This window comes from Phyllostomus hastatus, unplaced genomic scaffold (genome assembly GCF_019186645.2).
Source record: "Phyllostomus hastatus isolate PE091 unplaced genomic scaffold, TTU_PhHast_1.1 phas_contig_16, whole genome shotgun sequence".
Lineage (NCBI taxonomy): Eukaryota > Metazoa > Chordata > Mammalia > Chiroptera > Phyllostomidae > Phyllostomus > Phyllostomus hastatus.
Window position 1 is genome coordinate 27777614 of NW_025333643.1, and position 17998 is coordinate 27795611.

Genomic DNA, 17998 nt, shown 5'->3' on the forward strand with positions numbered 1-17998 from the left:
TGTTATCTGGACTCCTTTCTGGCACTGGCACTGTAGGCTGGGGAGCCCAGCTTGAGGTTTAGACCCCACCCTTTTCAGAGTGAAGCACCCCCCGCCGTTGCTAAAATATCCCTCTGTAACTTCAGCTGCCTCTCACGGGAGCCCAGCCAATCTCTCGTGCCTCCTCTGCACACCCTACCAGACTCATTGTGGTGAAGTGGTTTCCTCCATCTGTCCTTCCTTGGTTATAAGACTTCTCTCCAGCTAGTGTTCAGTTGGTTATTCTGGATGATTTTTCTACAATTTGTTATAATTCCTGATTGGTCCTGGGAGGAGATTAGTGTAGTTTCCACTTACTCCTCCACCATCTTGGATCTCCCCTTGGGTCTTTCTTTCTGAATTCCCTTCTCTCTGTGGTCTGTGTTAATGAAACTCACTAATGGTCTGTGTGGTAATGATTAGGTACTAGTGGCCTATGAGCTAATGCCAGTAGTGGCTGGGAGGAGCCAAAGGAAGAGGTGGTAGAGCTTTCATGTTGTTGGGAAGCTCTGGGTGGCCTACCTGTTCACTTACTTGGCTTTGTATCTCTTCTACTACCTTTAGTACACATTCTCTCTTACCTTTTTAAACCTGGGTGAAAGAAGCTTTAAGGTGGATACAAGACCAGCAGGCCATATGGCCAATGGCGTTATTTAGCCATGAGCAAGAAGCTATGAAAAAAAACTCTGTTAAGGTAGTGCTATTTCTTTTTCCTACCCATAGGGTAACTTTAGGACATCAAGGTTAAGTGATACCCTAATAACATGGAGGACACATGCAGGTTCCACAGGTGCAAGGTATACAAGTGGGGTTTGGCTAATTAAGAGGGATCATCTGCCTCATTAGAAAGGATCATGTTTAATTAAAGCAAGAATCATCACAGTACGAGTTTCCAGAAATGTTAGCCTCATGGTCATGGTCCTGTACTCCCTGAATTTGCCCTCCAAGCTTTCACTCTTGCCACCGTGGTGTCTATGATGAGGAGGAGGGAGGGACAGGAGGCAGCTTTAGTAGTCAGCTGTCATTTGGTAGTGTTCAACTCCAGAAACTACCACCTGCTACTTTGAGAATCATTATCCAATGTAGCAAGAATATGGTTCTTCCAGATGTGACTCCAGATAAACAATCACCCTTCTTCTTCCCCCAAAACAAAGTCAGAAAAAAAAAGGCTAAATGAGCCTGGTTCAGATTCAGTATTCTAATATATTAATAGTTCATGTATTATCACAGAGAATTTGGCATATAATGAGATACAGGACACAGTGTCTCTGACTCATTACTTAAAGTCTTTGGTCAAAAAGTATAAAAATTGGTTCCCATTCCATACAAATTAATTTTAAAAATGTATGTAAGGTAGAATGTGAATAAATAAGGTATGACTGAATGCCTTTTTGTAGCTGGGGTATCATCCCTGATGTTATCAATTTTAATACCTATTTAAAAATGTCAAGATCTATTTAAGTTCAGACAAGCACAACTAACATTGAAGTCAGTTCTTTAGAAGTAGAATGACTGGATTTGAGTGATACTTAGTAAATTTGTGCTTACGTATTTTTCTGAGCAAATGAACTGAAATAATTATAAAATTGATATATTTTATAGGGTGAAACTACTGATTTAATTGTATGAAATTTACTGGGGATAAAATGTAATCATTTTATTCAGCAGTCCATGGTATAATTAAGACTATTCTTTGAGATATCTCGTATTTATGATTTTTCTCTTCCACCTGGATGACACATCTCAAATTCAAAATTATACATCAATTAGGTAAATTCTCAGGATCTGTTGTAAGGAGGCTGTTTTGTAATATCACGTGCATCCATGATTTTATTATCCACAGGGATGCTTTTGCAATCAGAGCCTAGAAACAGAAGCAGAGACACAGATAGTGCTCTGGACTTCCTCCATTTTATTTGGGAAAGGGACCACACAGGATGATCCATGATTTAATAATAAGTAATGCAGCAGGATGTAATACGTGATGTGCAGTAAAGATCCTCTTAAATTCCCATCAGAGCACACACCATGAACTGTGCTAATGTATGGAACACATTTTACAAAATCTGCATGTGTGAGGCTTTTCCATCTTGTTTTAAGTGGGGCAATGTATATAAATAATAGATATTAGCAATTAGGCATCCATTCCTATGCACTCATTTATACATTTGAAAATAAATTAACCACAAACTACATGAAAGTGGATGCAATCTACTCTTTTCCCTTCTGTTTCCCCTGCTGTTTTGAAGGATATTTCTGTATTTATCTCAGTACGAACAATGACCCAAGATCTCAATTTCTGCATCCTTAAATTAATTACTATAAAAATTCTCTAAAATAAAGTGAGTGTGATTTAACTCTTGATTTCCTTGATGATTGTTCTTTGAGATAATGGGAGTTTCTTATCACTATTTGTGGGCCTTAATCTGGGTTTTTCACTCTTTCTTTTTATCCAGGTATCCAAATCTCTCACCTTGATTGGAGAATTTTTTCCAATCTGGAAAAGGAGGGTTGGGTTATTATCTATGTTGTTAGTTGAAAACCAGAATGTCCTGGGTGATAGTGGCTTGAGACCAGGTCTTAAGAAAGCAATAGAATCAACTGTTCTCATGATTCTCTTATATTATTTTAAAGAAAGAGTAATCAGTTATTTTCCTGCATGACAGTCCTCTTTATCAGTTGCTATTTTAACAAAATAGTCATTTTGGCCCTTCCCTAAGAATATAAGTGTTCAGATACCATGCTAGCCATATTGGCCCTTTTCACTCCCCCTTAAGCCTTGATAGGACAAATCAGAGTGTTTCTGCAGCTGCACTGTGTTACACAGTGTGGGTATGTACAATGGCAATTTCTAAATCTGGGATCAAACACCAAGGTCCATTATGAGTAAGATCCACACAATCTTGATACTATCTGGTCAAATTCTTGGGCATCAAAATATTTTTTCAGAGAATTCTCCTGTATTGCTTGTTTTCCTATTTGGCATCAAACTCTTAAAAAGCCAGAAACATAGGTATCACCCTGGGTTGAAGGTCACAGCTTGGCAGTCTATAGGCCAAAAGTGGCCCAAAGCTATTGGAGGTGTTTGGAGGTTCATAAAGAAATATAACAGAACTAGGCCCTGGCCAGATAGTTTAGTTGGTTAGAGTGTTGTCCTGATCTGCCAAGGTTTTGGGTTCCATCCATGGTCAGGGCACATGCAAGAATCAACTGATGAATGCATAAGTGGAACAACAAACTGACATCTCTCTTTGTCCTTCCCTTCCTCCCTGTCTCTAAATTAACTAACTAACTAACTAAGTAAATAGATAAATAAATAAATAAAACTATGGTTGTCACTTAAAATTTTAAAGATTTCATATAACATTCTCTATTTGGCAGCTTTTGGACTATGATTTCCTCTGGCAACAATTAATTGGAACTGAGTAGAGGCAGTGCTCTTCAACTTGCCAGAATCCTCACCAATCCCTGTTGTTTACTTTCAGTTTACTTCATTATTCACATTATCTCCTGGTGATTGAAGGCAGTAATATCTATAGCTTCTGGTCTAAAGCATCCACAACATTTGTACAAGTTACCACATACATAGCATGTATTAGGAATCTTCTCTTCCTTTACTTTCTAAAACTATAATCATAAAAAAATAAAAACCAAATTATATTATATGACAGGGTCTATATTGGTGCTTTATACCTGTTATGTCATTTGATCTTCAAAACATCTTATTGGGTGTTACTAGTTCCATTACACAACTCAGAGACTAAGATTCAGAGATGGTAACAAAAAATAAAAGAGTCTTATACAGTTAATATTTTCAGAGTGATGAATTAAACTGATGTGATTCCAAAGATCTTCTTATATAGTTTATTTTAATTTTTTTCCTAATTTTCACAAAGTAAACATGAATTTAAACACATAAAAGAAACTATACTTTATTGCATATTCCTTTGAGAAACTCCTAGCTTTCTTTAAACTTTTGTATTACTTAATGTAAATATTAAACACTACAAAATTCTTAAACAGTTTATGTTTCCTATAGAGGTCACTGTGCAGTTAACCTGAGTAAAATTCATATTTTCTGGTTCAGAGTCATGACTTTTAACTTGATTATGTTGATCATTCAAGTCAATTTAAATTGGCTTTGCAAATGGAATGTACCTTTTTGTCACATGTAGGGATGGTTTGTTGTAGGTCTGCACTGATCAGAATGCTTAGGAAGTGTTATTACCTAGAAGAACCAACTCTTTTCATAGGTTGTTGATGTAAGCATCTCGAGATTTTACATAGTCTGTTTTTACACCTTTCCAGCATTTCAATGCCTAAATGCACCATTCCACTCTGCCTAAACAGTCCTAGATCTGAGAAAAAAAAAAGCCTGCTATTTTTCTTTACCCACTTCATAGCCCCACAGCAAGAATGATTACACCTCACCCCAGCTCTTTAAAACACTTTACCTCCAATTTTCAGCCTTGAGAGCAAACAATCTGCCAAGCACCTCATAACTGCAAAGTGACCTTGACATGTGTCATTCACTAGGGTTTTCAAATCAAAGTTTTTCTGTTTAATATTCATAAAGCCTTTTTTTCCTCACAGCATATGTGATGATTTTACAGGGGCTGGGGGTTGGGGAGCTTTATTTAGAGATGAGTTAACTGTGCAAAACATACCATCAGTGTCTCTCTGATGAGCTGAAGTATCAGTTTGAAGGTAAGAAAATTTTGTCTGGCATTCTTCAAGGGAGGACAGTGATGCGGTGGATTCTGACAGTTTTTTCTCCTTGGAAGTTTCCTTGGTTGGTCCATCTGCGATACTGAATTCAGATACTGAATTTATAACAATAGCATTAATGGGTTTCTCTTCTGTATGTTTTTCACTTGTGAGCTGCATATCTAGATGAAAAAAAAAAAAAAACCACACACACAGACTCACTATAGTTGATACAATCTAATGGTCTAAGAATGGACCTTTGCAGAAAATTTCATATTCTAGATTTTTATAAGAATAAAGTCTTTTAAACGAATTGGCAGTTACAAAATAGTCTTGGGGATGTAAAGTCCAACATAGGTAATACAGTCAATAATGCTGCCAGGTGGGTACTGTAAATATAGGGGGCAATACTTTGTAAAGTTTATGATTGTCTAAACTCTATGGTGTATACTTGAAACTATTATAAATTAATATTGAATGTAAACTATAACTGAAAAAAATTAAATTGAAAAAAATGAAGTATTTTTGAGCAGGAAATTTTGAATGAAAATGCAAATAAGAATAAGAGTATAATAATGATAAAATTTTATACAAATTGCAAATTTTATCTATCATAGTAATTTGTAACATTTCTACTGTGGGGTTTTTAATGATAAGTGGAGAGAATCAAGGAATTCATTCACTTGGATCAAGCAAATCCTGTAGTATGTTGTCAGGTTACTGTCATAGTGTTTTATGGATCTGAGGAATAGTAGTCAAAGGGTCTTCAGTGCTGGGCAGTACTTTACAGTAACAGTTTGTAATCTCAATGAAGTTGTTTTATTTCTTTGTTTCTACAAACCCTGTGTAAAGATAGTGGTTATTAATAAATAGTCTACATGCTGATTTCTACTGCTGCTCTCAGAGACTCTAAGTTGCTACCCTTTCCTTTGCTTTTGTGTTTGTTAGGTCCCTATTTGGGTATAGTCTATATGGATTGGGTGGGGTGATTTTTGGACACATGATGTATTTCCATATAATCACCTGGAACAATTATTAGAAATGTTCGTGGAACCTTTAGCAAAGTTCTTGATTGAGACTGTGGTTTGTACAGACATAGAGGAGGCTGGGAAGGCCCAGGTGCTTCATGTATTTTAAACTCCTGTACTTATTCATTCCCATATAATGCTTGAGGGTCTGCAGTGTAGCAAGCAGTGGGCTGAGCACTGGGTAGACAGTAGTGATTATGGTGTCATTCTTGGCTTTCACAAACATCAAACAGGTTAGTAAAAATAACTGCTAAAGTTACAGTATTGAAAAAGAGGCACATCATGAAGTCATATTATAGAGGGAACCAGTCTGGGAAGTAGTACAGTTAATTTGTTACTTAGCTACACTCACTAAACAAAAAATCCTAAGATTGAGAAAGGAGTTAACAGAACATATTCTCAAACATATAGCCAGGCTGACTCCTGGGGACATCCTATGAGCTCAACAAGCAATGGTTCTAGTGATTTGATGGTACTTTTGGGAAGTGTTGAAGATGAATTCTGGAGAATTGCATTTCCATTGATGGCCCAATGCCTGATTGATTCAATAATGCTCATGGAGTGACTGAAATAAATAATGCAGTTGGCAACTGGGTTTGATTTTTATCATGCTCACACTATTCAGTGAAAGAAATATGTTCTTGCTAGGTCCATATTCATCATTCTTTTAAAAGCTACTTTTTAGTTTGGAGCAGATGGAAATCTTTACTTGGTCTTACCTCCTAGGGCATTGATTTCCAGTCTAGTGTTTGTTTTTGTTTGTTTGTTAATTTTTAAAAAATTTTTTATTTTATTTTTTTTTAATTTTATTTTAACTGTTGTTGCAGTACAATTTTGTGTTTTTTACTCCCATCCCAACTCACCCACCCCTAGTTTTTTATTCATGTGTTTTTTATACTTGTCCCTGTAAACCCTTTCCCTTTGCCCCTGAAACTCCCCTGAAATTCCATCCCCTCTCCCCTCTGAACACTGTCAGCCTGTTGTCTGTTTCAGTGTTTTTGGTTGTATTTTGCTTGTTTCTTTGTTTTGTTGTTCAGGTCCCTGTTAAAGGTTAGATCATATGGTATTTATCTTTCACTGCCTGTCTTATTTTGCTTAGCATAATGCTTTCCAGTTCCATCCATGCTGTTGCAAAGGGTAGGAGATCCTTCCTTCTTTCTTTCTGCTGCATAGAATTCCATTGTGTAAATGTACCATAGTTTTTGGATCCATTCATTTACTGATGGGCACCTAGGTTGGGAGGACATACAGAGCATCCAGAGACACATGAAAAGATGCTCAATATTGCTAGCTATCAGAGAGATGCAAATTAAAACCACAATGAGATACCAGTCAGAATGGCCATCATAAACAAAGCAACAAACAACAACTGTTGGAGAAATTGTGGAGAAAAAGGGACCCTAGTGCACTGTTGGTGGGAATGCAGACTGGTACAACCACTATGGAAAACAGTGTGTAATTTTCTCAGAAAACTAAAAATGGATCTGCCTTTTGACCCAGCAATTACACTGCTAGGATTACATCCTAAGAATCCTGAAACACCAATCCAAAAGAACCTATGCACTCCAATGTTCATAGCAGCACAATTTACAATAGCCAAGTGTTGGAAGCAATCCAGGCTAGCCTTGAGAGTAAAATCACCTGGGAAACCTTTTACATCTTTGGAATTTTAAAAGCTCAGGCAACCCATCCCCTTCACCCTGCTCAGCAGTCCCTGGGGGATTTTTAAAGTTCTCCAGGTGATTCCAACATGCAGACAAGTTTGGGAACCACTGGCACAAGGGTCTTCTGCTTTGGAGAGTGGAGAAAGGAGAGAATGCAACCCACTAATCTGTTTACAAAGGATTTTCAGAAATCAGTCATAAGCTGGGTACTTTCCAAAGGATCTTAACTGGTGTGGGAGCTAACAGTATGGCACACACAATTGTCTTAGACCATTTTTCTTTCTTTCAGAGTCTCCAAAAAGCCTTGGCTTTCAACAATGTTTAATTTGTATTCCCTATACCTTATGCTGCTGGCTTTGTGTCTCTTAATTTCAGTTTGATTCACCCTAAAAAGGATTGGCAAAAATAAGCATTCAGGAAAACAACTATTGTTGATAGTAATTCATATAATATCAAATAGATAGAATTAGCTCAACAGATTGGGAAGCTCTGGACTTTCTCTAAAATAATTAACTTATTCTTACTTGGATACGAAAGTGTCCACTAATCAGCTAATGCCACAAACAGAAAGCCATTTAAATTATGCCTCAGAGCACTTTAGAGAAGTGTTGATATTTTGGGCCAGATAACGCTTTGTCATGGGAAGATTGTGGGATGTTTAACAGCATCCCTGTCCTCTACCTACTATATGCCAGTAGCACCCATCACCCTAGACTATACCAAATAAAAATGTCTTTAGACATTTCCAATGTCACTAAATTTCCCATATGTGGCAAATCACCCAGGTCAAAACCAAATCACTGTTTACACATGCATACACACACAGTTGCATGCATATATGTCAAGCTCTCTGTGACCACTTTTACAGGGTGGGGCAAAAATAGATTTATAGTTATATGTATGCAAAGTACATGGTTTAGTCTTATGTTATTGCTTATTAATTATTGTATTATCTCCCATTTGAACAACTATAAACCTACTGTTGCCCCACCCTGTATAATTAATTTAACAAAACTTTGGGAGGTAGATGTTGTCAGCCTCCCTGAACAGATGGGAAATGTATGCATTGGTATCCTCAGTTAACAGATGAATGAGCATAACCAAGGCTTACTTTATAAGTTGTCCAAAAATTCTTCTTTAGCAAATGGTAGAACTGGGATTTGAATCCAGGCCTGGTAGATTCAAAAAGCCTTGCTCTTATTGTCTTTTATATTACACAACATTTCCTCTGATTTGTTTGTAGCTTTTATCTCTTCTTCCTAGCTGGTAAGACTACAGATCGGCAAAATCCTCTTCACCCTAAATCCCATGATGTGTCACGTGTCAACAATGAGGCGTTGCCAACAGATTTACAGACATCCCTCTCATGGAAGAGTCCTAGCAAAGCAAGAATAACAGTATTGCACACTCCTGACCTTCAGTTACAGAGACGTTCTACTGTGCAGTCATGAGCAGCTCAGAAAGAGCTGATAGGTAGCGAAACTTGATAAGTATGGAGATTGCATCAGCTCTTTACTGACATAATTAATTAATAATCAGTTCAAATTATGACACGTAGTCAGGCTGCATAGAATTCAAATTACTTTTTGCACAAAGTAATTCAGTAACAAAAAAAAGTTGGAGAGGGCTTACTGAAATATATAAGAACATGCAGAGAATACAGTATATAGCCAAGTGGTGCATGATTCTCTTTTTATTTTTTGCAACAATTTTAAGTATAGCATTTTGAATCTAAGTAGTTTGCTACGTTAAGCAACCATTTGGAGATACTGGGCTTGTACTGAAAGAATTTTATGGAGAACTTAAACTGCCATTCATAAAGTTATTTTAATTCTATACCTCTGTTTATATTTTTTATTTTTTTATTTCCAAGTAGGAACTATCTGTTGCTCATTAGAAAATCATCTGACAAATACACATATCAGAACCCAGTCTGTTCAATCCAGAATTCTCACATCTGAAGTGAGTCACTGTTTTGGGGTGAATGTTACCGAAATCTCCCATCTTTTGTAGATGGAATTCTAACAATAATTTCCCTAGATTTCCTCTTTCATGTGCTATTTAACATTGTGCCCAAAGTATTATAAAGTAGCATGAGCTAAAAGGAGAAACATATAAAAAGTGGTATCACATCTTCTGCAGAGAAAACAATTTTGGAATTAAATAAGGAACACATGAAACTGTATTTGGGATGTTATAGATAAGTCTTGACATTAATGTAGAGAGAATAATTTTTAACAGAGAAAAACCCCAGTGTCAAGGCAAAAATTAGAAGCTCAACTGTATTTCTTAGGGAAGAAAATTAAGAGTATTTTGAAACTCAGTGAAATAGAAAATTCATGTTTGGGCTAGAAGTAATTGCAGAACCAATGGGCATAAACTTAAATATCTGAAAAGACGGACAGTTAATTAATTTTGTATTACCATTGTGCAAATCCTATTAACTTTATTCAATTAACATTTGTTGAGTAGTCACATGCAATAGATAAACCAATGTGACAAGAATGATTAATTTATTTACTTTAAGTTATTAAGGAAATATTTTAATGATTTCTGGTTTAGCTCAATAAATGTGACTTTGTAATTTTTTCATCCATGTGTTCACTGAGTGTATATATTTATGATCATGTGTGTATCTATATACACACACAAACACTCACATTCAAATTAAGAATAGCATCTTAATTTCTCTCTTTCCTAACTCCTCTGATTTTACTCTTGTTTATCCCTTTCATTCCCTTCCCGCTTTTTTTTCTTCCTCTCTCTTTTGGTTTAATTCTTTGACTAACCTACCTTGTCTCTAATATTGGCTTGTTTTTTCCCCTCTTGTTCTTCAATATATTTATTTCTCAACACTTTGTCCTCTTATAATATTCTCTTTATTTGTACCCTACCATTAAAGATTGTATTTGTCCACACTTAAAACTTAATTATTTTCTTTGTGATGTTGGCCCCCAAATATATGCAGTCAGTCAGTCACCCAGACAGGCCACATTTACTGAGCATAAGCTGTGTGTCTGACTCTGTGCTAGGTGTGAGGAATTTTATGGAGTCGGGTTGGGGAGTGCAGCTGGGTGGAGGGAGGCAAAGGGGGAAAGATCGGGGCAAGTGTAATAGCATAATCAATAACATATGATATGAAATAATAACAAAATTGTCTTGGTCCTCAGGAGGCCTACAGCTATTACAAAAAGTCTCAAACTTGCAACAGACTATTGGATATTTTATTTGGTTTACTAACAGAATCATTACCATTATTACACCTCTTTCTACTAAACCATTCATTCTTTTCCCCTAACTAGGTAACTCTATATTGTTGAAGAATTCACAATTCAATTTCTTTTTATTTTTCCAGTTTCCAAAACTTAAAAATATTTTTTGGTTTGCTCCATTGATCCATCCATCCAGCTATTTAGAAATTCTTATTTATACTTCTAATTATCCGACAAGTCCATCTCTGTCTTTTTATTTCCAAAATTACCACTCAGGTTTAATTATTTGTGTTCTCAAATCTGAACTGTTTCAGTAGTCACATCGGTCTCAACTATTGTGACAATCCTCCCCAAGACATCTTATAAACTGTAATCCAAATGATATTTTCAGCAATGTTCTTCTAATTATATTACTCATTTAAAAAAAGCAAAACAGAAGATGGTGGCTTAGGTAAACATGGCTCACCTCCTCACACAACCACATCAAAACTACAACTAAACTACAGAACAACAATCACCCAGAACTATCAGAAATTGAGCTGAATGAAAATCCTACAATGACAGAAGTAAAGAAGAAACCACATTGAGACTAGTAGGAGGGGCAGAGATGTGGAACAAGCTGGTCCCACACCAATGTGTGGCAGATAGAAATCAAAGGGATATCTTAGGAACAAGGGGTCCCAGCCTCACAACAGGCCCCCCAGGTCAGGGCCCCAAGCCAGGAAGGTAAGTGTCCACAACTTTTTGCTGTTAAAACCAGAAGGGCATGAGATTGTGGAAGATAGAAACTGTTGTATTCTCAGGCAGTTTCTCTTAAAACTCATGCAGGGTCTTACTCAGACCCTTTCCCTCTGAGCACAAGGCAGTGGCTTGAAAGGTACCAGAAGCATATGGGGAGGACCTGAAGTGTATAGCATCAGGGGAAGTGCTGGGGGGACAGCTTTCTTCCAGACAGAACTGAGGGCAGAGCACATAGTTCCTTTTCTGAGCCCACACCCTCCACAGATCTGGCAGACATGTGCCATATCTGAGGCTCCATCAACCTGGCTCACATTGCTGGCTCTACCCTGGTGATTTCCAGAGGCTGTGCCCCACTCACATTTCAGGACCACCCAAGTTGCTTCCAGTGACTTTTCCATACCAATGGCTTATTTAATTCTTCAGGTTTTCCTAAATCTTCTCAGACAAGTAGTATCTGCCCTCAGCAAACCCTATACCTCTTGCTAAGTGGCTCCAGACCCAGCACTAGCAGCAGCTGGCCTTAGTTCATAGCTTGGCCTTGCTTGGGCACCTCCAAACCCAGCAAAATAGCAGCCATCTGCAGATCACTTTGTAACTTATGCCAGGTGGTCCCAGAGAGAACACAGGTGGTGGCTAACTGGGGTCTACACTTCCCAGGAAGCTCCAGAACCTTCACATCCAGTGGACAGCAACAGACCATGTTGAAGTACCACCACCCAACCACCTCAAGTGACACACTCAAGGGGCATAGTCAGCAGCCATAAGAGCACTGCTGAAGTAACTCCTGTTCTGTGGAGTGGGCCCCTGCATAGCTGATAGTCCACAGTGGTTAGAGTTTGGTAGTTAGTGGTCATAGACAACCCTTGCAGCTAATTGGCCTGGGTTAATCCCTTTCATTGACCTGCCAACAGCAACCAAAGGTCAACTATAAGAGTGTGTACTCAGCTCACATGAAGGGCCTAATTTGAGTACCCAGCTTGGGTAAGAGGGGAGGCTTTGCCAATGGACCTTTGGGAAACTTATTACATTAAACCAATCTACCAAAACAGGGAGTCATAGCAGCTATTCTTAATGAATAGAAACAAATATAGGGAGCCTCCCAAAATAAGGCAACAAAGAAACATGGCTCAAATTAAAGGACAAAACAAATCTTCAGAAAAAGAACTAAACAGAATGGAGACAAGCAATCTACTAGATACAGAGTTCAAAACACTGGTTTATAAGGATGCTCAACAAACTTAAGGGAAAAGCAGATGAACTCAGAGACAACTTCAACAGAATAAAAAAGAAGAGACTTCTGGCCAGGATGGAGGTGTAGGTAGACACACTGTGCTTCCTCATACAACCAAAAGAATGACAACAATTTAGGAACAACGTAACAACCAGAACTGACAGAAAATTGAACTGTGTGGAAGTCCAACAACCAAAGAGTTAAAATAGACACATTCATCCAGATCGGTAGGCAGGGTGGAGTCAGGTGACCAGGCAGAGAGGGGTCGTGGCATAAAAAGTGGTGGCACTGGGTGTGCAGACTGTGGCTGGCAGAGCCCAGGCATGGAGTAGCAACAGGTAGACCCAGCAAGGTGGCAATTGTGAAGTGAGGGACTGTGTGCAACGTGGCTGGCTGGCCAGGTGGTCCATCATTCATGTGCAGATAAACCAGGAGTAACTGGGGAGTGAGACAGACCACACAACCCAGGGTCCCAGCACCAGGAAATAAAGTCTCAAAACACCAATTAAAAACAGCTGTGGGGGTTAAGGCGCAGGGAGAGACTCCCAACATCACAGAAGAGTTTGTCGGAGAGACGCACAGGGTTCTAGAACCTACACAAGCCCACCCACATGAGAATCAGCACCAGTAAGGCCTAGTTTGCTTGGGGAAAGCGTCAGAAGGGACTGAAATCTGACAGAGAGCAGAGCAAGTGCCATTGTTCCCTCTCAGACCCCACCCCCACATACAGTGTCACAACCCAGCAAATGGGTTGCCCTGACCTAAGGCTCCACTCCTCAATGTAACAGGTGCAACAAGACAAAAAAATGGCCCAAATGGAAGAACAAATCAAAGCTCCACAGCAAATATAACTAAGTGACCAAGAGATAGCCAAGTTATCAGATGCACAGTTCAAAGCACTGGTGATCAGGATGCTCACAGAATTCGTTGAATTTGGTGGCAAGTTAGATGAAAAAATGAAGGCTACACTAAGTGAAATGAAGGAAAATGCACAGGGAACCAAAAGTGATGGGATGAAAACTGGGACTCAAATCAATGGAGCGGATGAGAAGTAAGAAAGAAACAACCAAACAGAAAAGAATGAAGAAATAAGAATTCAAAAATATGAGGAGAGTCTTAGGAACCTCAAGAATATCTTTAAACATTCCAACATCTGAATTATAGGGGCACCACAAGGAGAAGAAGAAGAGCAACAAGTGGAAAACTTATTTGAACAAATAATAAAGGAGAACTTCCCCATTCTGGCAAAGGAAATGGACTTCCAGGAAGTCCAGGAAGCTCAGAGAGTCCCAAAGAAGTTGGACTCAAGAAGGAATACACCAAAGCACATCATCATTACATTAGCCAAGGTAAAAATGAAGGAGAGAATCCTAGAAGCAGCAAGAGATAAGGAGATAGTAACCTACAAAGGAATTCCCCTCAGACTGTCAGCTGATTTCTCAAAAGAGACCTTACAGGCAAAAAGGGGCTGGAAAGAAGTATTCCAAGTCATGAAAGGCAAGGACCTACATCCAAGATTGCTTTATCCAGCAAAGTTTTCATTTAGAATGGAAGGGCAGATAAAGTGCTTCTCAGATAAGGTTAAGTTAAAGGAATTCATCATCACCAAGCCCTTATTTTATGAAAAGTGAAAGGGACTTATCTAAGAAAAAGAAGGTAAAAAAAACATGTATAGTAAAATGACAGCAAACTCACAATTATTAACAACCACATCTAAAACAAACAAAAAAAAACAAACTAAGCAAACAACTAGAATAGGAACAGAATCACAGAAATGGAGGTCACATGGAGGGTTAGCAGCAGGAAAGTGGGAGGAGGAGAGAGGAGGAAAAGGTACAGAGAATAAGTAGCATAGATGGTAGGTAGAAAATAGACAGGGGGAAGGCAAGAATAGTATGGGAAATGTAGAAGCTAAGGAACTTATGACACATGGACATGAACTAAAGGGGGGAATGTAGGTGGGAGAGGGTGTGCAGGGTGGAGGGGAATGAAGGGGGCATGACACAACTGTAATAGCATAATCAATAAAATATATTAAAAAGAATAAAAAAGAACATGAGAACTATAAAAAACACATCAGAAATGAAGGATACACTAACTGAAATGAACAATTTACAGGGAATCAACAGTAGAGTGGATGAACCTGGAAATCAAATCAGTGATTTAAAATATAAGAAAGTGAAATAAACACATACAATCAGAACAGCAAGAATTAAAAATAATCTCTAAAATGAAGATAATGTAAGGAGTCTCTGGGGCAACTTCAGCATACCGAAATTTGAATAATGAGGGTGCCAGAAGAGAGAAAAAATTGAAAACCTGTTTGAAAAAATAATGTCAGAAAACTTCCCTAACTCCGTGAAGAAAATAGACATACAAGTCTGGGAAGCACAGGGTCCCAAACAAGTTGGGCCCAATGAGGCCCACCCAGACCCATAATAATTAAAATATCAAGACTAAAGACAAAGAGAGAATCTTAAAGAGAGAATGCAGCAGGACAAAAGCAGTTAGTTACCTACAAGTGAGTTCCCATAAGTCTGTCAGCTGATTTCTCAAAAGGAACTTTGCTGGCTAGAAAGGAATGGCCATAAATATTCAAACTGATGAAAAGCAAGTACCTACAACCAAGATTACTCTACCCAGCTAACCTATCATTTAAAATCAAAGGGCAGATAGTTTTCCCAGACAAGAAAAAGCTAAAGGAGTTTTTTCCAATCCATCACCAATCCATTATTATATGGAAAGTTAAAGGTTTTTCTTTAAGAAAAAGAAGATAAAAATATCAACAATAAAGTGTCAATACATACACATGTATCAACAGCTGAATCTAAAAAACAAAATAAAGAAACAAGCAGAACAGAAACAAAATCATAGATACAGAGAGCATTTTGATGGTTGCCAGAAGGGTGGAGTTTGGGAGGATGGGTGAAAAAGGTGAAGGGCTTAAGAAGTATAAATTAGTAGTTACAGAGTAGTCATGGGGATGCAAAGTACAGTACAGGAAATGGAGAAGAGAAAGAACATATATGCAGGACCCATGGGCATGGACGGTAGTGTGGAGATTGCCACTGGGAGTATGGGGGCTGGGTAGAGGGGCAAATGGGGGAAATTTGGGACAACTGTAATAGCATAATTAATAAAATATACATAAAAAGCAAAACACACACACCTGTACACACACAAAAAAGCTCATTATTAACTGAATAGTTTCCCATTTTCTTGTTCTCAATTAACCTATTGAATTATTTGCCAAATTGACTATTGAAAAAGGTGACTTATTTGTTATGTTTTTCTTCTGAATGGTAAACTCCTGAAGCTTATATAAAAAATTATTAGAGAAGCTTTTAAGTATGATGTTAATGTTAATTTTAGATAAAAATATATGGATCATTTTTAGAGCTATAATGATGAATTATATTTTCTCTTGTATTTCAACTATACAGTACTTTGGTTCAGAATTTAGCACTGTTATTGTCAATGGCTGAACTCAAATTAAAGCAGACAGGTGACATTTCAATGTTATGATACTAACAATTAACTAATAAGTATGGCTCATGAAAGTAAATTGTTGAAAAGACACTGTAGAGGGGAGAAAAGTGTTTTCCCTTGTATGTAAAATTAGTAAAATTCACACAAATGTCATATTTTTTTTCCCTGGCTGCTGTGGCTCAGTGGATTGCATGCCAGACTGTGAACCAAAGGGATGGCAGTTCAATTCCCGTTCAGGGCACATAGCTGGGTTGCAGGTCGGGTCCCCAGTAGGCAGCACGTGAGAGGCAACCCCATATTGATGTTTCTCTGCCTCTCCTTCTGCCTCCCTTTCCCTCTGTCTAAAAATAAATAAATAAATAAATAAATAAAATCTTAAAAAAAATTTTTGTTTTGTTTTTGTTAAGCTACATGGACTGCATTCTCCCCAACTTGGTATGTAATAACACCATACACACAAAATACACAAAACATAGGAGACCAATCTATGTGATTGAATAAGGTAAAAATTACTGGAAAGATCTAGAATCACATTTTTGCAAATAATAGAAAACTATTATTCATGTGCTGAGTGAAATTGAGGACTGGGACTGGCTAAACATAGAACAAAAGTAGTTAGGTATGGTTTTCTCAGTCCTGAAAAAGCATGCTCAAAGAGGCTCTGTTTAAAAACAAATTATTTCAAAGCTGAATGGGATAATTTTTTCAAGATGATTTATGACAGCTTTCTAAAACATTTTCTCCTTTTTAGAATGATTGGAAGTAACTAATTCATGAATGTTCCATTGCTATATTCTGTTAGTTCTATTGGACAAAACAACATCTTGGTTTTATCAAATCTATTTTTTTGTGAGGGGACAGAAATACATATGATAAATACATTGGGTATTTTTTTCTTTGATTTTCAAGTGCCAGCACTGGTTGGAAGATGTTCTTCAAAGGCTCTACATTGAAGCAGCCCTTTATCATTGTTTTGCATTGTCTTCTGTGCTACTTCCACTAAATCTCTGCCTTGAAAACACCAGGTGAAATGTTCATCAAGAGCCATGACAACAGGACATTTTAAACCTTTTCAAACAGCCTTAGTAAATCTCTCCTTTAAAAAATAAAAGAGAGAAAGCAAAATAATATTATTTCTTCAGAAATAAAGCAGTATGTTCAAGATGAAAAGGAATTAACTGTAAGAAAGAAATAAGAGAAGAAAGTTGAACACAACATCCTCCCCAAATTCCTTGATACCCACAAAGATACTTCAAGTCTTTTGGGGATGAAGTGTTTTTTGTTTTGTTTTGTTTTTTTTGGAGTAACTCTTCTGGATAATTACCTCAATTTTCTTCTCTCAACTATATATTACACCTGTAGACAGACATAGGCTGTAATATATTTTTATAGCTAGATGTGAAGCTGTAACAAGAAGCAATTCAGTTGTAGGTGTTGGTTAAATTATCTTCAGACATGAAAACAGTGTGTAATTATGAGTCTCCATTTCATTTTTATGCAGTTACCTTCAGTTTAATGTTTGTATAAAGTGTCTCAAGAAATAAAGATTATGTTATCTCAGAAAAAAATTGATTAGCTGTTTTATAGCTTGATGCACTTGGATTAGTAATAGGTTTTGGGCTCTGAAAAAACAAATGAAGCCAATTAAGCTATAAACTCATGCATATTTGGTGTTTATATATACAGTTGTGTTTAGATAAAATGTTATTTATATCTAAATATACAGTCAGTGTTTAGATATAAATTTTGAAAATTAAACTATAATTATTCCAAATATTCTCTAATATGTTAAAACCATGACAACATATTAATTCCAACTATTTTAATGTCCCTTAAAGTCTCTTACTTGTATTGTCTCATTTGAGGCTCACAACAGTTTTGCAAAGTATTATTATCACTATTATATGA

General features: G+C 37.3%; 1 protein-coding gene across 2 annotated transcripts in view; it reads right to left on the reverse strand.

The window, feature by feature from the left end:
- The window catches only part of MDFIC2 (MyoD family inhibitor domain containing 2), a 173209-nt gene that overhangs the window by 15274 nt on the left and 139937 nt on the right, over positions 1-17998 (reverse strand). For both annotated transcript variants that reach the window (XM_045832015.1, XM_045832014.1), the window contains one exon: positions 4686-4907. In XM_045832015.1, the coding sequence (XP_045687971.1) occupies positions 4686-4907 (222 nt within the window). The remainder of the gene's footprint in view (positions 1-4685; positions 4908-17998) is intronic.